The 23,655-nt window shown below is 38.1% G+C and overlaps 1 protein-coding gene across 1 annotated transcript in view; it reads left to right on the forward strand.

Moving 5' to 3' along the window:
- Positions 1–23,655, forward strand: part of Pcif1 (Phosphorylated CTD-interacting factor 1) — a 381,962-nt gene that overhangs the window by 14,467 nt on the left and 343,840 nt on the right. Inside the window, exon 3 of the mRNA XM_067145685.2 lies at positions 11,069–11,224. Within this exon, the coding sequence (XP_067001786.2) occupies positions 11,069–11,224 (156 nt within the window). The remainder of the gene's footprint in view (positions 1–11,068; positions 11,225–23,655) is intronic.

Raw genomic sequence — 23,655 nt, forward strand, 5'->3', positions numbered from 1 at the left:
TGGGTCACTCAATAAGGTAACACAACAAGGACAAATGGATCTCATTGTCAGAATTTTTGATATCAACACTCATAAAGTGGTTTCTAGATATTGGAACAGTGTTTTTCTGGGTCGTGCTACTGCCCAAGATCTGCTGCAGAAATTTAATCCTGAACTGCAACCTTTTCAAAGAAAAAAAACTTGTTGCAGGTCTCAATAGATGGGCCCAACATGAACTTGAGCTTTCTCAGAAAGCTTGAAGTGGAATGGAGACAGAAAATCCTGATGGGAAAAAGTTATTGAACCTGGGAGTGTGTGATTTGCATGTCATCAATAGAGTTTTTAAAACAGGTTTAATGACTGTAAATTGGGAGCTTTACTCATTCCTGTGTAACTTGTATTATTTATTCAAAGACTCACCAGCTCGCCGGGCCCAGCTCAATGCAGTGACTGGTAGTACAGTGTTCCCACTGAAGTATTGTACAGTACGATGGCTTGAAAATGTTCATTGTCTGGAACGAGCTGTAGAAGTATTTCACTATATCAAGGCATATGTTGCAAATGCTAAGTTGCCAGAAAGTAAGTCCTGTAAAAATATTCAAGAACAAATCGAAGATCCTGTAATAAAATGCAAACTAGCATTTTTCAAAACCATTTCTTTGGAATGTGAGCCTTTTCTCAGGTGATTTCAAAGTAACAAACCACTTGCTTCACTTTTGTACTCCCATCTGAATGAACTATTAAGAAGTTTGATGAATTGCTTTGTCAAGCGTAGTAAAATGGCAAATGCCATTGATATTAGGAGTGTGATTTTGCTTGATCTACAGGACCCAACAAAATTGAGGTAGGTAAAGTTGATGTTGGATTTAGTATGAAAAAGGTACTTAAAAAACTAAAATTATCAGAGAGAAAAATTCTTGGTTTTAAACACGAATGTCAGAAAAAATTAGTGGCAGTTGTGACAGAACTGTTGGATACGAGTCCTTTTAAAGTATAGATTAGTGAAAAGTCTTAAGAGTTTGAACCTACAGATATCAGCAACCAAGTCTTTGTCAGACCCGAATGGAATATGTCTTGGAAGTGTTGCATGAAGCTAACAGAATAACTGAAAATGTGGTCGATAGGGCTAAAGCACAATACATTTCTGTGTGTTGTGAATCAACATGGTTGGAGATGTGTGGGATCTGGTAAATGCAGCACGGGTGAAGTTTAAGAAAGCGGAGATTGTTATTAGTGGAATACTGTGTAGGAGGGATACTGACTGGAGGGTGATTGGGGATTTAAATGAGACTATGGAGTGGGTATGTGGGAAACTGGGAGTGAAATTTCTAGATCCTAATGGGTGGGTAGGAGATAGGGATCTGCGCTCAGATGGCCTTCATTTAAACCGCAGTGGTACATATAAGTTAGGAAATTCGTTTGGAAGGGAGGTACATTCAGGGAAACGGGATGGCCTAGGGAGTGGTGATAAGGGAACAGGGAACTGGAAATCAAGTAGGGATGACATAAAATTGTTAGTGTTGAACTGTAGAAGTATTGTAAAAAAAGGAATAGAATTAAGTAATTTAATAGATATATATTTACCAGATATTGTAATAGGAGTTGAATCATGGCTGAGAAATGATATAATGGATGCAGAAATTTTCTCACGGCACTGGAGTGTGTATGGTAGAGATAGGATAGGAATGGTGGGAGGGGGAGTGTTCATTCTGGTGAAAGAAGAATTTGTAAGCTACGAAAAAGTTAAAGATGAGTCACATGAAATTCTAGGTGTAAGGCTCATTTCTAAAGATAATAGGCAACTTGATATATTTGGAGTGTTGTTGCGAGCTGTTTGTGCTTACCTTACGTAAAAAAATTCTCCCCTCCGAATTGGTGCTCTTTTCTCCGTCTGCTGTTACGAACTGTCGGCTTCCCGGCTGCTTGTACTACTGCTGTCACTGCTCGCCTGTATGGCGCATCCACTCTGACGTCACGCCTATAGTATGTTCTCGATCTACCCCGCTGGCATATATATATGGCCTTGTGTCGTTCTTTCGGCAGGTCAGTTGTGGTATAACCTTGTTAAAGACAGTGGGAGCTGGAACTCTACACACGGCTGGACCGTGTCCATTTTACTTGTAAACTTCGTGCTGGACTTCTGTCAAGGGTGAGCAGACACTGTTTCTTTCTATCATTTAACGTGCCCTACCTTGCTATACTTGGGCTTCGCCGTAGTAACGAAAATTGAACTTTGGTCCCTTCAGGACACATCTGAGTATTCATGCAGCGCAAGTGTTCTGCCTTTTGGACATTTATATTCCTAAAATGTGGTGAAAATGGTGTACTGGACAGCTGATCTAAAATTCTAGTCCATAAACATTCCTACCTTCTGAGATGAACTTTTCCATTGCGTCTGTTAGTGCTGGGGACTTGGCGGCTTGATCCTTATCCTATTCCATTCCTCCGCTTCTTATTTCCTTATTCTATCCTTTATCTTCTACCTATCTTTATTTCTTTTCTTATCCCATCTATCTGTTAATTTAGCGTAAAAATGGTGCTTGCTCAAAAGATGTGGTCTGCTAATTTAATTTGCATGTTCATCGGTTAGCTTCTAATTTATTATCGCTTCTGCGATCCGTGTGTGTTTTAATCCCTTCTGGGATCATTTGTTAAAATTTGTATTTTTTTTTTTCTAATCTACCAAAAGGATCACTCCCTGAAACTGGAGATTGGTTTATTTCAGTTCTGAATCTCTAGAATTGTTTGGCATGAGGTTACATTACAATGTCCTATTGTAAACATTGTATCAATTTGTGAGCTTATCTTGCAAGTGTATGACACTACCAACTTTGTATTCTACTGGCACAAGCCTGAAACTTTATTTGATGTACCTCCCTTCTAGCGTATTGTGTAATATAATGCAAAGAAACTGATTTCAGAATCTATGGGTTTCCCCCCATTCTTTTTCTTTTTCCCCTAATTGAAGTGTCGGAACATATGTCCAAAGATTGTAGTGATTGGTGCTTAGGAATTCGATTATGACGATGTAATTAAAATTTGTATCACCTACGTGTCTTAAAATCAAACTTAACGCTTTTATTACGCCATATGCTGGTTCATACTATTTGTTCTGATGTAAATATAATTTGTTACCCCTTTGAGATTGGTATAATATATTTGTTATTTTCAAACTTGTTTTCCAAAATTCTCTTTCACGAGTTCCTTACCCCTATTACTTCTGTTTTCACGTGTACCTACCATGGCAATTCTCTTGGGTAGCGGCCCTTTAACTTGTTTATGCACATGTATGGAGCTCTAAATTGCACTGTTTACGGTAATGTTGACACGATGTATTGAAGTGTTATATTCTCATGTTGCACGCTCCTCGGCACTCTGCGCGGTTGTGTACTGTCAGTTCTGAGTACTTTGATATCTTGTTGTCTAGTATCCCGATCAAGGGCACTCTCTTAAAAGCAAATCTCAATTACAACGCTATTTTTAGCAAGTTGATAGTAAGCAAAGACACTATCAAGTACAAAGAGCGTAACAGTGTACAGATCGGGAAAGGGTAGTACTGACGCGGATTCAGAATTATTTGATAGGATAGTCAGCTATGTGGAAAACGACATGGAAAGAAATGTGATTGTAGCGGGAGATCTGAATTTGCCAGATGCAAATTGGGAAGGAAATGCGAACGACAGGAAGCATGACCAACAAATGGCAAATAAGTTAATATGGGAAGGACAGCTGATTCAGAAAGTAATGGAACCAACCAGAGTGAAAAATATCCTGGATGTGGTGCTGATAAAACCAGATGAGCTCTATAGGGAAACTGAAGTAATAGATGGTATTAGTGATCATGAAGCTGTTTTTGTGGTAGTTAAAAATAAATGTGATAGAAAGGAAGGTCTTAAAAGTAGGACTGTTAGGCAGTACCATATGGCTGATAAAGCGGGCATGAGGCAGTTTCTAAAAAGTAACTATGATCAGTGGAAAACGGTAAATAAAAATGTAAACAGACTCTGGGATGGGTTTAAAGAAATTGTTGAAGAATGCGAAAACAGGTTTGTACCTTTAAGGGTGGTAAGGAATGGTAAAGACCCACCTTATTATAATAGAGAAATAAAGAGACTAAGAAGGAGGTGCAGACTGGAAAGAAATAGAGTTAGAAATGGCTGTGGAAGTAAGGAGAAATTGAAGAAACTTACTAGAAAATTGAATCTAGCAAAGAAGGCAGCTAAGGATAACATGATGGCAAGCATAATTGGCAGTCATACAAATTTTAGTGAAAAATGGAAGGATATGTATAGGTATTTTAAGGTAGAAACAGGTTCCAAGAAGGACATTCCAGGAATAATTAATGAACAAGGGGAGTGTGTATGTGAAGATCTTCAAAAGGCAGAAGTATTCAGTCAGCAGTATGTAAAGATTGTTGGTTTCAAGGATAATGTCGAGATAGAGGAGGAGACTAAGGCCAAAGAAGTAATAAAATTTACATATGATAACAATGACATTTACAATAAGATACAAAAGTTGAAAACTAGAAAAGCGGCTGGAATTGATCAGATTTCTGGGGATATACTAAAGACAATGGGTTGGGATATAGTACCATATCTGAAGTACTAATTTGATTATTGTTTGGTCGGAGGAGCTATACCAGATGAATGGAGAGTTGCTATAGTAGCCCCTGTGTACAAAGGAAAGGGTGATAGACATAAAGCTGAAAATTACAGGCCAGTAAGTTTGACATGCATTGTATGTAGCTTTGGGAAGGCATTCTTTCTGATTATATTAGACATGTTTGTGAAATTAATAACTGGTTCGATAGAAGGCAATTCGGTTTTAGGAAGGATTATTCCACTGAAGCTCAACTTTAGGATTCCAGCAAGATATAGCAGATATCTTGGATTCTGGAGGTCAAATGGACTGTATCACGATTGACCTGTCTAAAGCATTTGATAGGGTGGATCATGGGAGACTACTGGCAAAAATGAGTGCAATTGGACTAGACAAAAGAGTGACTGAATGGGTTGCTATATTTCTAGAAAATAGATCTCAGAGAGTTAGAGTAGGTGAAGTTTTGTCTGACCCTGTAATAGTTGAGAGGGGAGTTCCTCAGGGCAGTGTTATCGGAGGTAAGGCTTTTTGCGGATGATGTTATTCTCTATAGAGTGATAAATAAGTTACAGGATTGTGAGCAACTGCAACGTGACCTCGAAAATGTTGTGAGATGGACAGCAGGCAATGGTATGTTGATAAACGGGGTTAAAAGTCAGGTTGTGAGTTTCACAAATAGGAAAAGTCCTCTCAGTTTTAATTACTGCGTTGATGGGGTGAAAGTTCCTTTTGGGGATCATTGTAAGTATCTAGGTGTTAATATAAGGAAAGATCTTCATTGGGGTAATCACATAAATGGGATTGTAAATAAAGGGTACCGATCTCTGCACATGGTTATGAGGGTGTTTAGGGGTTGTAGTAAGGATGTAAAGGAGAGGGCATACAAGTCTCTGGTAAGACCCCAACTAGAGTATGGTTCCAGTGTATGGGACCCTCACCAGGATTACCTGATTCAAGAACTGGAAAAAATCCAAAGAAAAGCAGCTCTATTTGTTCTGAGTGATTTCCGACAAAAGAGTAGCGTTACAAAAATGTTGCAATGTTTGGGTTGGGAAGAATTGAGAGAAAGAAGAAGAGCTGCTCGACTAAGTGGTATGTTCCGAGCTGTCAGCGGAGAGATGGCGTGGAATGACATTAGTAGACGAATAAGTTTGAATGGCGTTTATAAAAGTAGGAAAGATCACAATATGAAGATAAAGTTGGAATTCAAGAGGACAAACTGGGGCAAATATTCATTTATAGGAAGGGATGTTAGGGATTGGAATAACTTACCAAGGGAGATGTTCAATAAATTTCCAATTTCTTTGAAATCATTTCGGAAAAGGCTAGGAAAGCAACAGATAGGGAATCTGCCACCTGGGCGACTGCCCTAAATGCAGATCAGTATTGATTGATTGATTGAAAGGAAGCGTTGGAAACTAAATTCAAAGAATATACCTCAATATCTGATGATAGTATGTGTTTGGACATTTCCTTTGGTGACGTTTTAGCAAAAAACAAACAGTATATTGAACTTTGGCAAGTAATAATGTTTTGTCTTATACTGTCTCATGGAAATGCTGCAGTGGAGAGTGGCTTTTCTATAAATAAATCAATGTTGGTAGAAAACATGCATGAGGAGTCAGTTATTGCACGGAGACAAGTGTATGATTCCATTTTGTACTATGGAGGTGTCAGATGCGTACCAATTAATCATAGAATGTTGTTATCGGTGAGATATGCTCATAAGATATACCAGGATTACCTGAAGGTCAAAGAAGAGGACAGAAATAAAAGCTGACAAACGAAGAATAAGTGATGAAATAAGAAAGTTGCAAGACGAAAAAAAAGTTAAAAGAATGCAGTCACAGAAATGTGAAGCCAGAATTGAAGATAAAATACCCCTACTTGAAACCAGAAAAAATTGTGTGTAATTTTGTTGTGCTGCATTTTTTTTACATTATTACCAACATTGTGTATTCATTAGTGATTTTAATAGTAATACTTTTATTATTCATGTAAAAATAAAATGTATTAACATTTATTATTATCTGGCAGATCATTATGAAATTGTATGTACTTTACTGTTCAAAATGCTGTATTTCCTATTTGAGTAAAATAAATATTGTGTACAGGTGTGTGTTGGATAGCTAATGGGGGTGGAGAAGGCTGTCAAAAATTGTGCAAATGCCAAATTTGTGTCAGAGAAATACAATATTTTGGTCAGGAAATGTTGGGAAATTAGTTTGACTTTCTGGGTGGTAACCCTGGGGGCAGCCGTGTTGCCCCATTCCTCCTGCTGCCCAGTCTTCCTCTACTGTCATGCTAAGCTTACTTTAGAGTGTGTTACGGTGAATGATTGACAGGCTCCTTGCTTGTTCCTAGGTCAAGTTCTTAGTTCCTCAGGCAGTTTCAATATGCATTTTTAGTTCTTTAATTTGTTTTGCCAATGATGTAAACTTATATTTTGTTATGATATAGACTTTAAATTGTACGTTGTTCTGCTATTAGACTTGTTAGTTGTTCAACTCTGTTGTGAAACATAGTGGAGAACCGCCAATGATGTATTACGTATTAGATTAGGTACAAATAGACGTGACATTTTTCTTATCCCATTTAAGAGGAAGTAGACATGGAGTTTTACACCGATGTAGTGGTCAGGTAAAATTTACCCAGTGTGCGTTCATACCTTACAAAACTGAGTGCGCATCCTGATCAGTTAAAATATTCTGCTTGCAGACCTTAAAATATTATAGTTATTCGGTGTAACAGGACCATAGACAATGTCAGCTGAATCTTTGCATATGAGATGTGTACGCAATGGCTGAACGCAACGTGTCAACAAGCGAGTTAAGAGATAGCAAACCAGGAAGTAAAAGAGCACCCACCCTACCTATATGACCACGCCGTGCCGGTCACTCTGAAGGATGCTTACAAAGCATTTGGACTATAGTATCTGTATCCGTGGGGAAGGTAGACATTAATATGTCGAACTGCACATACCTCCAAATATACAGTTAAAAAAAATCAGTGGAACATGTTTTGTAACGTCTGGTATGTGAATGTTAATTTGGTTGATGGAGTTCCAATGGTCGTACAGCATACCTCGAGACCTTAGCTACTCAGGTTACTTTCACCAGCATTTATCGGTTGAAAAATTATCTTCCAAGACATCCGTTGTACAGGCATAGAATGGGATGAGATACCTACCCATGATATTGCATTGAGATGGTAGCTCCATCACTTGTAGCCATTTTCAAGCTGAACACCTAAGACAGTTGCATGTTCACATGTTCTGCAGTGCCTCAGAGTGCACCTACTGAACCGCGTTGTACATCATATTGTCCACTGACATTCCTGGTCAACACCAAGAATAATCTGTCTCCAATCAAGAAAGCAGTGCTTCAATGACTAGAACTACTGGCCGTCGTAATGGGTATCGGTCTTCTGAAGCATTTCTGTTAAGCAAGAGATTTTGATATCACTAAATGTAGACTGTGGAGTGATTCCATGGTTGCTCTAGGCTGGACTTTCATCTCCAACCGAATGATGGAAATACAAACCATCCTCGCAAATTTCCTCTGTTACCACCTGGGATCTCCCACCTCCATCGACTTATACGAAGCATGTCACGTATGTGCCAAGCTGCGATAAATGCTCGTGGAGGATACACACCATACTGAAGCTCTCTGACTGTGATAAAAATCCACCCTGGAGGACTACTGCTGATCTCGTGATTGGCTTTATGTATGAGAGTGGATTAATCAGGGGTATGCAAATTTCAAGTGTTTTGTTACTTACGGAATGTAGGGAACTTAGGTTCCCTTTTGATTCGTTAGTGACCTTTTCGGCTTAATACAGTAATTTTTGTTTTGCAATTCATTTGCAAATTCCTTCATTGAATAAATAATTTTGTTTTATTTTGAATTTCTTTTCCAATTAATTTGTTCAGAGAGGATGATTACCTAGTTGTATTGCCTAGTTGTACTTCCCCTTAAAACAAAAATCACCACCACCACCACCACCACCATCAGGTGGGTTTAGCTGGCAGTCGATCAGGAACAATGGTCAACCAGATATTGTCGCACCATATTTCAACCAGTGACATCAACCTATCAGACAAATCCATGTGGCGTTTCTGGGATCTGGAAATGATGGTATTCGAGACATCGAAGCTAGAAGTCTTACTGGAAAGGATACTTCTATCCTACAAGAGTTTCATGAGTCCTAACCGAATGCAAGGAGGGAACAGATTGCGACACGAACAAGGAAGATGGACATTGTCATTTCTGATAATCTCTTGATAGCACAGCAATGGTTTACTACACTTCAGAGATGGATGACTGAATATGAAATCTGTGGAGAAATATACCACACTCATATGCTTAGTTACATAGTCAAGAATAATGTAGAACTAGTACCATACGATGCAACTACCGGAAATGTATTTAACCTGCCCCACCATGCAGCGAAGAAGCAGATGAGAGACTTGTCTAAATAGAGAATTGTATTCAATGCCTTATCTCATGAGCGAGGATGCCCAGCTCTAAATGATGCCTTTGAAATGGGTCACAACTTGTTACCAGAAATATTCATGATATTGCTTTGGTTCTGTATGTACGTATTAGAAGTCAGTAGACATGACGATCATCAAGCATTTTCTACTACTAACTCTAAACAAAATTGATGTGGATTTGACACAATTTCTTTGGTATTATTACTAATTGTATGGCATACAATAAAACAACATTAATTATACAACATTAATGGTGTCCGGTTGGAGAGTACTTAGGATGGTAACCTACAAAAGATATTACAGTTTATAGATTTATGCGCCTGCCATTCGGGCTTACTTATAGCCCGTTTCTTTTGTCATTTACGCTTGAGAACTTGCGACACTACACTGTGAACAGTATCCAACTGCAGCATCAGTTCTTGACACCTTTACCTTTTAATGAATGACTTTTGCAGCTAGCATAGAATATGATAATATGGTTATAACCATCTAATATGAACTTACCTCTCTTCTGTGAGTTATAAAAATGTCCTTGTATAAGTAGATAACTAATTTAGAGGTGCTAAACATTATTTGGTGACAAGGAGGTAGAGAAAATAAACTGGAAATCAAAATACTTGGAATTGATTGGAACTCCAAAGTGGATTGCTTGTTCATCAGTCCTGGAGATATAACCTGCGAATTGCAAGACTCTCTGAAACAAAACAGCTCTTGCAGGCTACCGTGAGAATCTATGATCCGTTAGGCCTATTTGCAATAGTCCCAATTATTTCTAAGGTTCTGTTTCAAGATTTATGGCACCTAGCTTTTGCAGTGGGAAGAGATTCTTCCATTAGATCTCAGATGACATCGAAAGCTGGGATCGCAGATTTTCATTGCCTGTCATGTGTCTGAATTCCAAGATGGGTTGGCCTATCACCGTCAGGGGGTCAGGGGGGGGGGAGAGAGAGAGAGAGAGAGAGATATATATATATATATATATATATATATGTTTTGTGATGCCTCTAAAGGGCTTATGGAGCAGCCTTCCCCGTACTATCAACCGTTGGAGACATTGTTACAGTCACCCTTGTCTGCAGTAAGTACAGACTAGCATCCGTGAAGAAAGTAATGCTACCAAGGCTGGAACTACTCATAGCCCTAATCGTGTCATGTCTGCTAAACTATTTCTGTAAAGAAACTGGACTGCATTTTACAAGTGCTACATTGTGAACAGTTCATCAGTACTGGAATTGTATGCAATTATGTTATTAAGGTCTTGATGTATTAATCGGCTATCAGTGGAGATGTTGTTCAGCGGGCATTAATACTGTGTAAAAGTATCTGCAATAATTCTTATGAATGATAGGAGCTTGAAACTTGAAGAACTCAGTCTCTTTAAATAAAATACCTTATATTCTGGCATATTGAGTTAACTGAAGTAGTATCCACATTTAAAATCAGACAAAATCTGTATATTTGATTGCTGAAAGGGATTTATTTGTTGAGTTTGTATTTCCTATTTCATTTAATTTCATTTGACTTTTTAAAATCATTCTGAGAGTTGTATCTTATCCATTTTTTCATAATGTATGTTTTCAATATTTGTGCATTGTGGGTAAATGGCACTATGTCATTTTTTACAAAATTTCGATTTTGACATACATTTATAGTATTTTCTGCACTTTTTTTTTCTGGGGTGCAAAATACTATCCCCTATGTGCAATAATAAGTGTGCTAAGCAATTTGATGTAAAAGGCACAAAGTCCAGTAAACTTCTAAAATGTATAAAAGAAATAATCAACATTTGAGAAGTGGATGTTAAAAAAGCCAAAAAATAATTTTATTATGTAAAAGAAGTCTTTTCATTCAAAAATTGACAAGTGAAACAAAGACTGAAAAACATTATTTTACTCTCCTGTAAAATTGAGCATTTGTCATATAGTGCCCTCAACCTCTGGAGCACGTATATATGTTTGGATATTGCAACTTAATGGTCCGTGGTGAATCTTTTAGGGAATACCAGCTGGAGGATTTATGGAACATGATCTGCCACCAGAATTATTGCAGCAAGGATGGCGTAAGTTTTGGAGTAAACGAGAACATAGGCCATATTTTTGGAATAAATTGACTGGAGAATCACTGTGGGAGATGCCTTTCCTTAAACCACAGGTAAATGATTGATAAATGAAATCAGTATATATAGATCTATCAAATGTTGCTATCTGTTGAAGAATACAGGCTTCTCAATATGAAATTCCTACATTTTGCCCCAGTGTGCTCATCAGTTGGAATGAAACATCTTCCCAAGGTTCAAGTAGTGGTAACGCAACGATGGACTATTGAGCATCAACACTGGATTTTCAGACTGAAGAAGCCTGTAATCTTTATAATGATATTCTTAATCAGTGTGAAAGAAATGTTAGTTTCCTAGTTTCTTCTTCTGAATTCAATTTTTGATAATTGATTTACAGTGATATTGATGTAACACTAATGTTGTGACTATAGGAAAATTTAAATCAGGGCTGTCGTGTCATGGGGTTAGTTTGGTTAGTTAGTCAGTTATATTCTCATATAAGACTATTCTGTGAGAATGCTGGGCTTTTGTTACAAGTGGACATTATTCCAAAACTTACACCTTTACAGAGTAAGCTCTAAGAGAACTCAAGTGGGAAGTGTTCGAAGAAGTGTTTTGCTTTGCTTCCAGTGATTGTCATCATTCACCTTTGGACATGTAAAGCAGGCTAGAGAGGTTGATGAGGATAAAAGGAGCATCTATGAGCCATGCATCACTTATTTTAGTGAGAAAATATAAGGTCATTCATGAGTCAGTGAGGGGACTGATAGTAGGAAGCAGAGGCTGTGTGACAAAATGTGCGATGGACACCATTAAGAGCATGCAGATCCAATACAGTATGTTGGAAAAGATCAGTGTCCTTACGGTCTCTCTTGTCATCCTTCATCATCATTTATACTTCTCAGATCTCGGTTTCAACAGTATTGCATATTTTTATTAGAGACTTTGAATTATTCTACAGAAAAAACTGGTTAGGGCATTTTTGTGGGGACCAAAAATATGTCTTAAAGAGGAAACTTGCTAAGAAATAAAAAATTATGCTGTTAAATTTAAAGCAAGGTTTGAACATAAAAATAATTATGATGAAAGCTAAGGAACAAGTGTTTACAAGTATTAAGATTCAAGATTCAAGATACCCGTCTCCCTTAATCTCGAAAATCATAGATTAGGGAGAGGGTATTATTTATTGTAATCGTTTCATAATTTCATAATTTGTGATACATGCCGTATACAAAATTAGAAGGAGTAACTTAAATAACTATTGTGAATAGTGTTAATAATTGGTACATGCGATGAATGTTCATATAAAACAGGTGCATAGAAATTGAACAGAGAAAGAATACTATAAACTGAATGTTGGACTTCCATTCATATATGGTATTATGGCAGAAAAAAAAACCAAAACATCTATTTATAGTGATATCTTTTCAGATTATCAAAGCTAATATTGCCTTTGCAGGCTGTTAAGAAAAAAAGAGAAAACGGAAATTATTACTCGACAATACATAAAACTAGTAGAACTACTGTAACGAGGTAGTTCCATGCTATCCCTTAAGCCTATGTACCTAATGGCTCTAGACTTCAACGGAGTTATATTGTCTAGGTTACCTTAGGCACAATTCGGTTCCTGGCTGACATGTATCACATCCTTTCCTTCCTTCAATTTCCTGCTCCACCTTCCCCTAATAATGTTAAATAATTTTGCAATTCTATCCGGGTGCATCCATTCTCTGTTCAATAACTTTACAATTGTATACAACTGATTTTCGTTCTCAATTTTCTTTACATCCTCATCGTCTATGAATTTTTCTCGTATTTCCTTTGTCATAGGGCAATCTTTTATAAGGTGTGCCCATCCCATCTCTTAAGAGCATATTAAACATTTATTTTCATCCCTGTTCCTTCTATATTCTTAATTTTTATGTATCTCCATTAACCACCATATTATACCCCTCATTCTCTTTTTTGTTATAAACTCTACATTTATTCTCATTCTCCCATATATATTACAAAATTCTTCTAATGACCTCTTACTTCTACATTGTGCATCAATGTCTTGTTTTTCAATATCCTTAATTCTTAGAACTATTTTTTTTTACATATTTTCCACTTCTCTATACATTCTTTTTCCCAGTAACATCCCATTCCAATCGTTTCTAAAATATTCCGTACCCCATCCACCCAGTATCCTTGGTTCTGATGTTTCATTTGGTGTTGATATGCTATCTGTAAAATTTCGCCCCCTTCTCGCAACTTCATTCTCAACCAATACTTTATTATCCTTTTAATAATGTCCACTCGCAGACTTATATCTTTGCACATCATTCTCACTCCACAATTAGCTGTACAGCTGGGTAGACCCATAATTATTTTTCCAAATCTACTCGTAATTGTATCAAGTGAGTCAACCCTTTCTTCAACTCCCCAAATTTCCGCTCCGTACAACACTCTAGATTTAACTACTGCATTAAAAACATTTTTATGCACTCTGTAGTCTGTGTTGGGCATCTTCTTCTCCAGTATGCTAATGGCTGACAGTGCACTCATGCCTTTTAGCTTTGATCTTTTTATTTGCTCTGACCACTTTCTGTTTCCACTTAAAATCATACCCAAGTATTCTACTTTATTGACAACTTCTAACCTTGTCTCGCCCATCCACCATTTTTCATTCTTTGATAATTTATGTCCTTTTTTACACACCATTACCTTGGTTTTCTGTACATTGATTTTTAAGTTCCATTCTTGACAGTAATTTACCACCACATTTATACTACCTTGCATACTATTGGGTGTCAAAGTGAGCAGAAGGATGTCGTCAGCAAAAATGAGGCCCGGAATATCCCGGTTCTCAAGACTTGGATAACCCCTGCCTCGAAGCCTTTCGATTGAAAGATATCATTTATAAAGAGTAGAAACAGTACTGGTGACAATTTACAACCCTGTTTTAATCCTACATTAGAGAATATTTCTCCAAATACTACGCCCTCCTTAGTTTTTATTGCGCACCTTACTTCTGCATATATATTTTCAACCGCTGTTATCATCTTCTGGGACACCCCTATCCCTCTCATCTTGGCCACGACCGCCCCTCTGCTCACAGAATCAAATGCTTTCTCCAAATCAATAGTAGTAATGTATACTTTTCCTCCTTTCTTTTTTACATACTTATCTATTATTGTTTTCACTACAAAAATATTATCTGTTGTCCTCATCCTTTCTCTAAAACCTGCTTGCAGCCTCTCCAGAATCGATTCCCCCTCTGCCCACTTCATTATCCTTTTTGCTAACACACCTGTATATATTTTACTTAATGTATCTAGCAACGTTATACCCCTGTAGTTGTTAGGGTTATTTTTATCTCCCTTCTTCTTATAGATTGGGCAGATCACTCCCTCTTGCCAAGATTTTGGAAACTCACCTCCTTCAAATATTTTGTTAAATAGTTTCGCCATACTTTCTAGGATATCCTTATTTTGCGCCAGCTGCTTCCAAAATTCGTTAGTGATACCCGAAATCGCTCCTGATTTGCCTTTCCTGGCTTTCCCTAGTACCTCCCTTATTTCTTCTTTCGATATTTCCTTATCTAATGCCGGCACAGTACACCCTAGCCCTACCGATATACCGGTATCGTTTACTCTCGGTCTCCACCTATCTTCAGTCTCTAAAAGTTTCTTATAGTGCTCCACCCAGATAGCCTGACTTATTACCGTCTGCCGCGGCAGCTTCCGTATTCCACAAACCCCCTTAATTGTACTCCATACTTTTCTACTATCATTCTGTTTTGCATTGCTATTTAATTCGACAACTCTCTGCTCCTGCCATTCAGACTTAGTTGCATACAGTAATTCCCTATATTCTCTTCTCACGTTACAGAATCCCATCCTATGGTTTTCTCCCCCATGCTTCCGAAACTCCTTCAATACTTTCATCACTTTTTTTATGCCTGCATTCGTCATTGTACCAGCCTTTTCCTATTATATTCTGCCCCTCCTTTATCTTCATCTTCTCCCTGCCATCTTTACAGAATTTTCAATTATTTTAACTGCTGTATTCGTTTGGTTACTCTCGATCATTGAATCTATTCCAGCTTTCACTATCTGTCCTATTTCTCCATCATAATAATTCATAAACTCGTTTTTTAGCTCCTCTCTCCACCTATATTTAGTGACTATCGTTTCTTTGTATTTTATCATATTGCTTGTTGGTGTCTTACCCTCTCTAACTTTTATTCTGACAATAATTGGGAGATGATGTGACTCACCCCCTTCCTTAACCTCCATACTTTTAATCACAGGCAACGCATTCCTGGAGCATAACGCCAAATCTATGCTACTACCCCCTGTTTCCATAATGTATGCCAGGTTCCCTAATTCGTCGCCATGCCACCATCCATTCAAAATATATAATTCTATCGTACCACATAGCTCTAGCTTCATTCTGTAACTTACTCCTAAGGCCTTCAATATTGATATTTCTATAATAGTTTTCGGTGGAATCCAGGTTTCCACACGTGCGAGAATATGCAAGCTATGTAATAACTCTTTAAAAGCTTCATTCTGTAACTTACTCCTAAGGCCTTCAATATTGATACACCCTACTCTTATCTCTAGTTATGTCTTTCTCCCTTGTCCCTCACTCTTTTTATTACAACCCTTATCCTGGCTCACTCTCTTTTTTACATAAACAGCTTCTGTCTCCTTGTCGTATACCGGCTTCTGGTCTGCAACCCTCGCATTGAAATCCCCCATTATAAGAATGCCTGTATCCTCAAAAATATTTTGTACTCTATGGATTTCTAATGCCAACTCATCAAAGAAAACCCTTTTCGCAAATGGCGAGGTTTCAGGAGGGTTGTAGACAAAACCAATACATAAGTCTGTCTCATTTTCATCATACATCTTTATTCTGACCCACATCATTTCCTCCATTTCTGATTCTATCTGAATTATTCTAGCTTGCAAATCCTCCCTAACCATCACCATTATCCCACCCGGGTATCTGCCCCTTTCAGTTCGTCTCTCTTTTGACTTATAATAGACTGTGAACTCTCCTATTTCTATAATAGTTTTCGGTGGAATCCAGGTTTCCACACATGCGAGAATATGCAAGCTATGTAATAACTCTTTAAAAGCTTCATTCTGTAACTTACTCCTAAGGCCTTCAATATTGATACACCCTACTCTTATCTCTAGTTATGTCTTTCTCCCTTGTCCCTCACTCTGGCTGATCTTCTTGGACCTCGTAATCCTTGTTACACCTAGATCTTCAGGGTTCTCATCTAGAGTGTTAACACCTTCTCTATCAAGGCTACCCTCATTTGCATTACCTTTTCTGAGCAAGAAGTCCTTGATACTCACACGTCTGCGTTTCGGTGTTGCTTCTTTCAGAGAGTCTGCACTCAGCTGCCTCTGAAGGTCGCCTGGACTGCCTTCGCTAATCGTTGTTTCAGCATCTGTTACTTCCTCTCTCTGTCCTTGTTGCATCGCTGGCTGATTGTCCCTCGCTGCTCCACATTCTGCTGGTCTCAGCTGCCTCATACGTTCACCTTCCTCCTTGGCCAATGTACTCGCTGTATTGTACATATTCTTTAACTGCTCTACTCCCCAGGTCCTCGTCCAGTTACTGTCCCCCACCACTAATTTATTGCGCCTTATGTAGGCCCTTAATCCTTCACGTCTAGCTTTCCCTAGGTGAAACTGTAGCATTTTCTGGTTCCTGAAGGCTTCTTTTTCCATCTCCTGTTTGACCCATATGTTCTCACCTTTCAACCGACTTGTACTATGCAGAATCTTTCTCACTAGTAAGTTTGATACAAATCTCACTCTCACTGGTCTCTTGCCTTTTGTTTTCCCCATTCTCTGTAGTTCTTCTATATCGGCCTCTCTGCAGCTCTTCATCTTCTCGTTAATTAGCTCCAGCACTTTGAATACCAGGTCTTCTTTAGTGTTCTCTGGTAGCCCATATATAAAAATATTTTTCTTTCGGGTTTCCTCTTGTCTTTTTTTCTCCTGCCATCTCAACTCTTTTACCTCTTCCTCCATTCTCCTCACCTTATCCCTCAAACTTGATATTTCTTTATTATTTTGGACCGCCCTTTCAGTCACTTTTCCTATCTCCTCTTTCACCATTTCTCGTATATCACTAGATTGCTCACGTAATAGCTCTCTCATTTGTTCAGTTTGGGCCTTACTAAATTCCCTTATCTTCTCCATGTCTTCCCAACCAACCACATTCTCATGATCAGGTCCGTGGTTCATCTCGACCCCTCCAATAACCAACAACACTGCCATCACTGATGCAGCCATCAAAATTGAAACCAAACTCACCTGCTGTCCGGTTCTGCCATTCATATTGCGCCTCGTATTCCTGACTCTACCATGCCAACAACCTATCGTCGCCCGGTACAATTCTATTGAAATCCCCATGTCAGCACTCACTCACTCAACAACCTTCCTCTTCGCTTGCACGATTACAACTGATTTACAAGTATTAATTAAATAAATGAAGAAATAATACATTTTAAGAACACCAAGAAGTGCAAACAGGATAATAAGTAGTTCTCAAGAGGCTAGGAGTAACACCAAACAATTACGAAGCAGAAAGGAAAATACACCAACGAGCCATTATGGAACGTTTGAGAACATTTAAAATCCAATATCACATATCAAAAAGTGTTTTATCAACAAGTTCGTTCACGAACAATTTTACCCCATTGATAATATAAATTAATATCAATACATTTTATAAACGTTACTCCAGAAACGAGAACAAATCTATCGACCATAACGACAATTATCAACTGCAGAAAATATTCAATACTCTTATGAAGTTTTAATGATAATTATACAAGTTAAGCAACGGGAACCAACACAACTAGCCAGATTTCGAAGTTTTTTACTATATTCTTATTTTTTAAACAATTCTAAAAGATGTTCACCGGATGAGTTTCGGCGATAAAATGTTTTGACTGAAGATTTTAAACAAAAAGTGTTAACTTAAGACATAATTTTCTTTCTTTTCTTTTTCTTGCATTCCGGCCTTCTAAGGACCACGTTACAATTTCAATTGTTCCTCCTTACTTGTTCTTTCCTTTTCTTCCAGTATTCTTTCATTGTTTCACTGTGTTTCTTTTTTCCTGTCTTCAGTCCACTTTGTGCCTGTTTTCCTTTCCTTCCTCCCTTAGAATCCTTCCATTTGTAAGACTTTCTTCCTAAAAATCTTTCTTTCCAATAATTCTTCTTCTCGTATGTTGTTCCTTTCCAGGTCTTTCTTGACTTCTTGAATCCAGGTGGTAGTTGATTTCTTTTCCCAAAGGTACTTGAAGATTCGTTTAGTTAGTCTATTGTCATCCATTCTGTAAATGTGTCCAAGAAATAGCAACCTCCTTTTTATTGTTTCTGATATGTTTTCTACCTTCTGGTAAATTTCATTGTTACTTCTTAATTTCCAAAACTCTGCAATTCTTAGAGGACCTAATATTTTCCTTATAATTCTTCTTTCTGATATTTCTAATTTATCAAGCTTGTAGTTCAGTGCTAGACATAAAGGCATTCTGGTTTCACTACTGTGTTGTAGTGCTTTATTTTAAGTTTTCTTGATAAGCACTTTTTGTTGTAAGTATTCTTAGTTATACCGTATGCTCTTTCCATCTTTTGTATCCTCTCCTCTATAGCAGATTTTTCTAAACCATTTTCTTGAATTGTCTCGCCCAAATATTTGAATTTCTTTACCTTTTCTATTTTACCAATATCCGTTACTAAAAACTTTGGGGCACTCTTTATATGCGTCAAAAATTTTGTTTTCTCGGCAGAGATTCTCAAGCCTGTCATGTTGGCTGTCTTTTCAAGGAGATTGACTTGCATTGCTGCATCTGTAAGGTTTTCTGAAAGTATGGCAAAGTCATCTGCAAATGCTAGGCAATTTATTGCAACACCTTTGTTATTCTTCCCCAGCATGAGTGGCAATATTTTAGATTCTCTCAGTTTTTCATTCCAAATTCTTACAATTTTCTCCATGACACAATTGAAAAGGAGTGGAGATAGACCATCGCCCTGCCTGACACCTGTATTTATTTTGAAAGGTCGAGATACTTCACCCATAAATTTTACTTTTGAGATAGTGTCTGTAAGTGTTTCATGAATTAGGTTTGCCAATTTAGTTTTAACTCCAAATTCATGGATGAGTCAAAAGCTTTTTTAAAGTCAATAAATGTTACAACTATGTCTTTGGAGTTTATTAATCTGTGTCGAATTATAAATTTCAGGTTGAAAATCTGTTCGGAGCAAGATCTTCCTTCTCTAAATCCACCTTGATATTCACCCAATTGACTGTCCAGTGTCGATTTTACTCTATTTAGTAGTATTGTTGAGAATATCTTGTAAGCAACTGGCAAGAGAGATATACCTCTGTAGTTGTTGACATCTTGCTTGTTACCCTTCTTGTGTTATGGGGGTATTAGAGCCACTTTCCAATCCTCTGGGATCTTTTCTGTTTCCCAAATTTCTTCAAAGATTATTTGCAGATCTTCTATAATTTTTGGTTCAGCCCATTTTAAAAGTTCAGCTGTTATGGAGTCTTCCCCACTAGCTTTGTTATTTTTAAGATTTTTTTATTGCTTCCTTTATTTCTTCTGCTGTTGGAGGTGAATCAGCTTCTAGATTTTCCTGAATTTCTGAAAATTCTAATTTATGATTTGGCTCAGGGCAGTTCAGCAGGTCTTCGAAGTGTTTTGCCAGAATCCCACAATTCTCGGCATTGTTAAGGCCAATATTACCATTTGCATCTCTGAAGCAAATACTCCGGGATTGATAACCTTTCAGGTTATTCTTAAAGGTCTGATAGAAATTTTATTGTTGTATGATTTTTAAAATGTTATAAGATTGTTAATTAGTTTTATAAGAGTAATCTTGAACCAATAGAATTGTTTTATAATCTTACACAATCTTAGATTAATGATAGTTTGGCTGATGATGCTCACGAAAAGGAGTGAAACATGTACCATGTAAACATCATAATAAATATGTAAGTTTGTAATATATTTTTGTTGTATTGAAAAGGTGGCAATTGGCAAACCTAAAGGAATTGTATCACAAGTAGATCTTCAATACGGACAAGGAAAATGTTTATAACCTGCAATGAACTTGGTAGTCAAAAGATTTGAATTTGTAGTAAACATGTTGTAACTTAACCATTATAACATTTATTTGTATTGAAAAGGTGGACCCTTTAAGTTACCTCTCTTACGTTCTCAGTTCAATACGGATATAAGATGAAATTCTTAAATTTAAATAAAAATACACTGCTCACAAAGAAAAAAAAAAAAAAGAGGAATGTATTACAACTTTGGTATGAACTAGCGCACACACATGCTGTTTCACATCTATGGTACTCTGCTTGGTTGTTTTGTTTATCTCTTGGTAACGTTAATGTGGTGGAACATTGAAGCCAAGTAGATAACCCTCCAGTCATAGCAGTTATTTTTGTGACCGCATCCCAAACAGGAGGGGTTCATGACGTACGACATGATCTGTCACTGCTGTGTAAGCTGTCATATTGGTAAGCAGCACAGGCAGGATAGAGCACAAGACATGGGAAAGCATTTATCATCAGAAAAGTCATGCATGCAGTAACTCTCTTGCAGGAAGGATGAACGCCGCGTTCTGCATGTTGTGGCAGCAATATCAAGAGCTACACAATGTCAAACGGTGACCTGATTCAGGGAGAAAACTGAAAAAAAAATGTCAGCTGAGGACTGATTTCTTTGTTTACAGGCCCTCCGAAATCGCTGCATTACAGCCAGGATCCTTCGAGGTGAGCTAATTAATGCACATGGGACTGTTGTCAGTACACAGACAGTCCGCAATAGACTAGGTGAAGATCAGCTCACTTCCCGGAGACCGCTTAAAGTGGCCCAGTGCCGGGCTGAGTGGCTCAGACGGTTAAGGCGCTGGCCTTCTAACCCCAACTTGGCAGGTTCGATCCTGGCTCAGTCCGGTGGTATTTGAAGGTGCTCAAATACGACAGCCCCGTGTCGGTAGATTTACTGGCATGTAAAAGAACTCCTGTGGGACTAAATTCCGGCACCTCGGCGTATCCGAAGACCTTAAAAAGTAGTTGACCCCTCATCACCGAAGATGCCATCTGCAGTTTGCACAACAGAATGTCAGCTGTCAGCTCAGACACTGTACTCCAGAATTCTTTGCCAATGAATCCAGATTCCAGCTTTCTGGGCCCGATGGTCATATTCGCGTGTGGCGACGTCAAGGAGAACTAAATTTGCCTTCTAACGTGCAGGAAACAGTCGCTTACAGTGGTGGATCAGTAATGGTTTGGGGAGGAATTTCTTTGAACCATGAAAGTGACCTGGCGATTGACAGCTGTACGCTACATTGAGGAGGTTCTGGAGAACCATGTACTACCGATCGCATACAATATTGGGCAACATTTCAGATTAGTGCATGATGGAGCCACTGCCGATTCTGCGTGGGCCACCAGGGACTTCTTTGCAGTTGCTGGAATTCAAGTAATGGACTAGCCCGCATGTATCCCCGACCTGAATTGTATCGAGCATCTGTGGGATCAACTTGGTAGGCGTATCCAGAAACGCCCACAGCAACCCCGCACACTTTAGGGGCTGATGGCAGCATTATTGGAAGATGGGGAGCCATCCCCCAGGATGGAATCCAGAGGCTTATCAGAAGCATACCACGCCAGTGTACTGTTGTGCTACGAGCCAGAGGCGGGAACACAGAGTACTGAAAAGTGTTAACTGTAAGCTTCAGTTTGTTTTTAGTTGCATTCAGGTGCAGTGACATTCGGTTTTGGACCACTGTGTCCGTTTGGGACAATCAATCGTAAACGTATGTGTATTTTTTTGTTCATTTTTGGTTTCCGTACAAATAAATTAACATGTTTTGGTTCTGTATAATCTACGTCTGCAAACTAAAGGCACACAAAATATTACAGCCGACCAAAAGTTTGATACGTTTTTCGTGAGCAATATATATCGATTAGAAATTGACACACTTTTAAAGAAAAATGTGAAATACTGTAATGTAATTCGTAGTGTGGTAAATTTCCTGATAACAGTCCAGAAATTTGGTGATCCGGTCGACTGGAGTTAGGATAAATGGAGTTCTGCTGCATCTTGAAAATGAGAAACCCATTTAAGAATAATATCCAACCGAGCTCGATAGCTGCAGTCGCTTAAGTGCGGCCAGTATCCAGTAATCGGGAGATAGTGGGTTCGAGCCTCACTGTCGGCAGCCCTGAAGATGGTTTTCCGTGGTTTCCCATTTTCACACCAGGCAAATACCGGGGCTGTACCTTAAGGCCACGGCCGCTTCCTTCCACTTCCTAGGCCTTCGTCGCCATAAGACCTATCTGTGTCGGTGCGACGTAAAGCAAATAGCAAAAAAAAAAAAAAATTATCCAACTGATGATATTGTACAGATGTGCCACACTGAGTATGAAAAAACAGGGTGTGAACAGATTTGCAAGTATTTGAACGATAAGTTCTCTACAAAGTCTGGAGAATGTATATATTATATTTATGTATATATTATATTTATTTTGCAGTTCATAAAGTGTGCCATTTTATAGATAATTGCAATGAACATGGATGAAAATGAATTGTATGAACATAAATAACTCTGCATCAAATCCTTTTATTCCATACTTGCAACGGCCCAAGTTAAGCTTGAGGTAAAACGTTTGTAAATTAATCCACTGGGTAGTAGAACAGAAGAGTTTATATAAGCAATTGAAATTACTTACATCAGCCAGGATGAAAATTAAGACATTAATCAAATTTATGATTCCATTCTCACCAGCTCGGCACACTGCCAATTTTAAACTTTAAAAACGCCACATCACGATCCCAGAATCGCAGATATTTAAAAAGAAAGGGTAGAGAGAACATATTAATACATTTGACTACATTAGTCTATCCTGGAGTTTCAAACTCCATTTCGCCAACCACAGCATATGTCCCAATAGACACACACATACGCACATCCATCTTGAATGGCAGACACAAGCCGTGTGCACCTGGTCAAGCTTGCTTGTGGAGGAAGGAGCATTCCGTGCATGCGCGCCAGTATTGAGTTTTCTGAGAGGCCAATCCTAGCTCTCATCAAGAACACAACAATTACATATCACACATTTTAAATAATTAGAAATGGTAGAATTACACCAAGTAAACAGGCATACCAAACAATGGATAATTAAACGGAAATAATATCCCGATACACAGGTTAAATATGCTCCAAGAAGTAGTGTTTCTCTTATGCACGTTACAGTACTAACAGAATGTACCCGGGCCAGTTGTTTGTATTGTTACTGACTGTTTTAGCAGTTGTCTTGGTTGGTTTCAAGGCAATGATCAGCAGTGATCACTAATGTTCGAAATTATTTCAATGCCTCCACTTAAATTTAAACAATGAAATACAACTTATATACGACATAGCCAAACACAATGGGTATTTTTGTTAATTTGGTTTTGGGTTGGTATTTAATTTTGTGTATA

This window comes from Anabrus simplex, chromosome 4 (genome assembly GCF_040414725.1).
Source record: "Anabrus simplex isolate iqAnaSimp1 chromosome 4, ASM4041472v1, whole genome shotgun sequence".
Taxonomy (NCBI): Eukaryota; Metazoa; Arthropoda; class Insecta; order Orthoptera; family Tettigoniidae; genus Anabrus; species Anabrus simplex.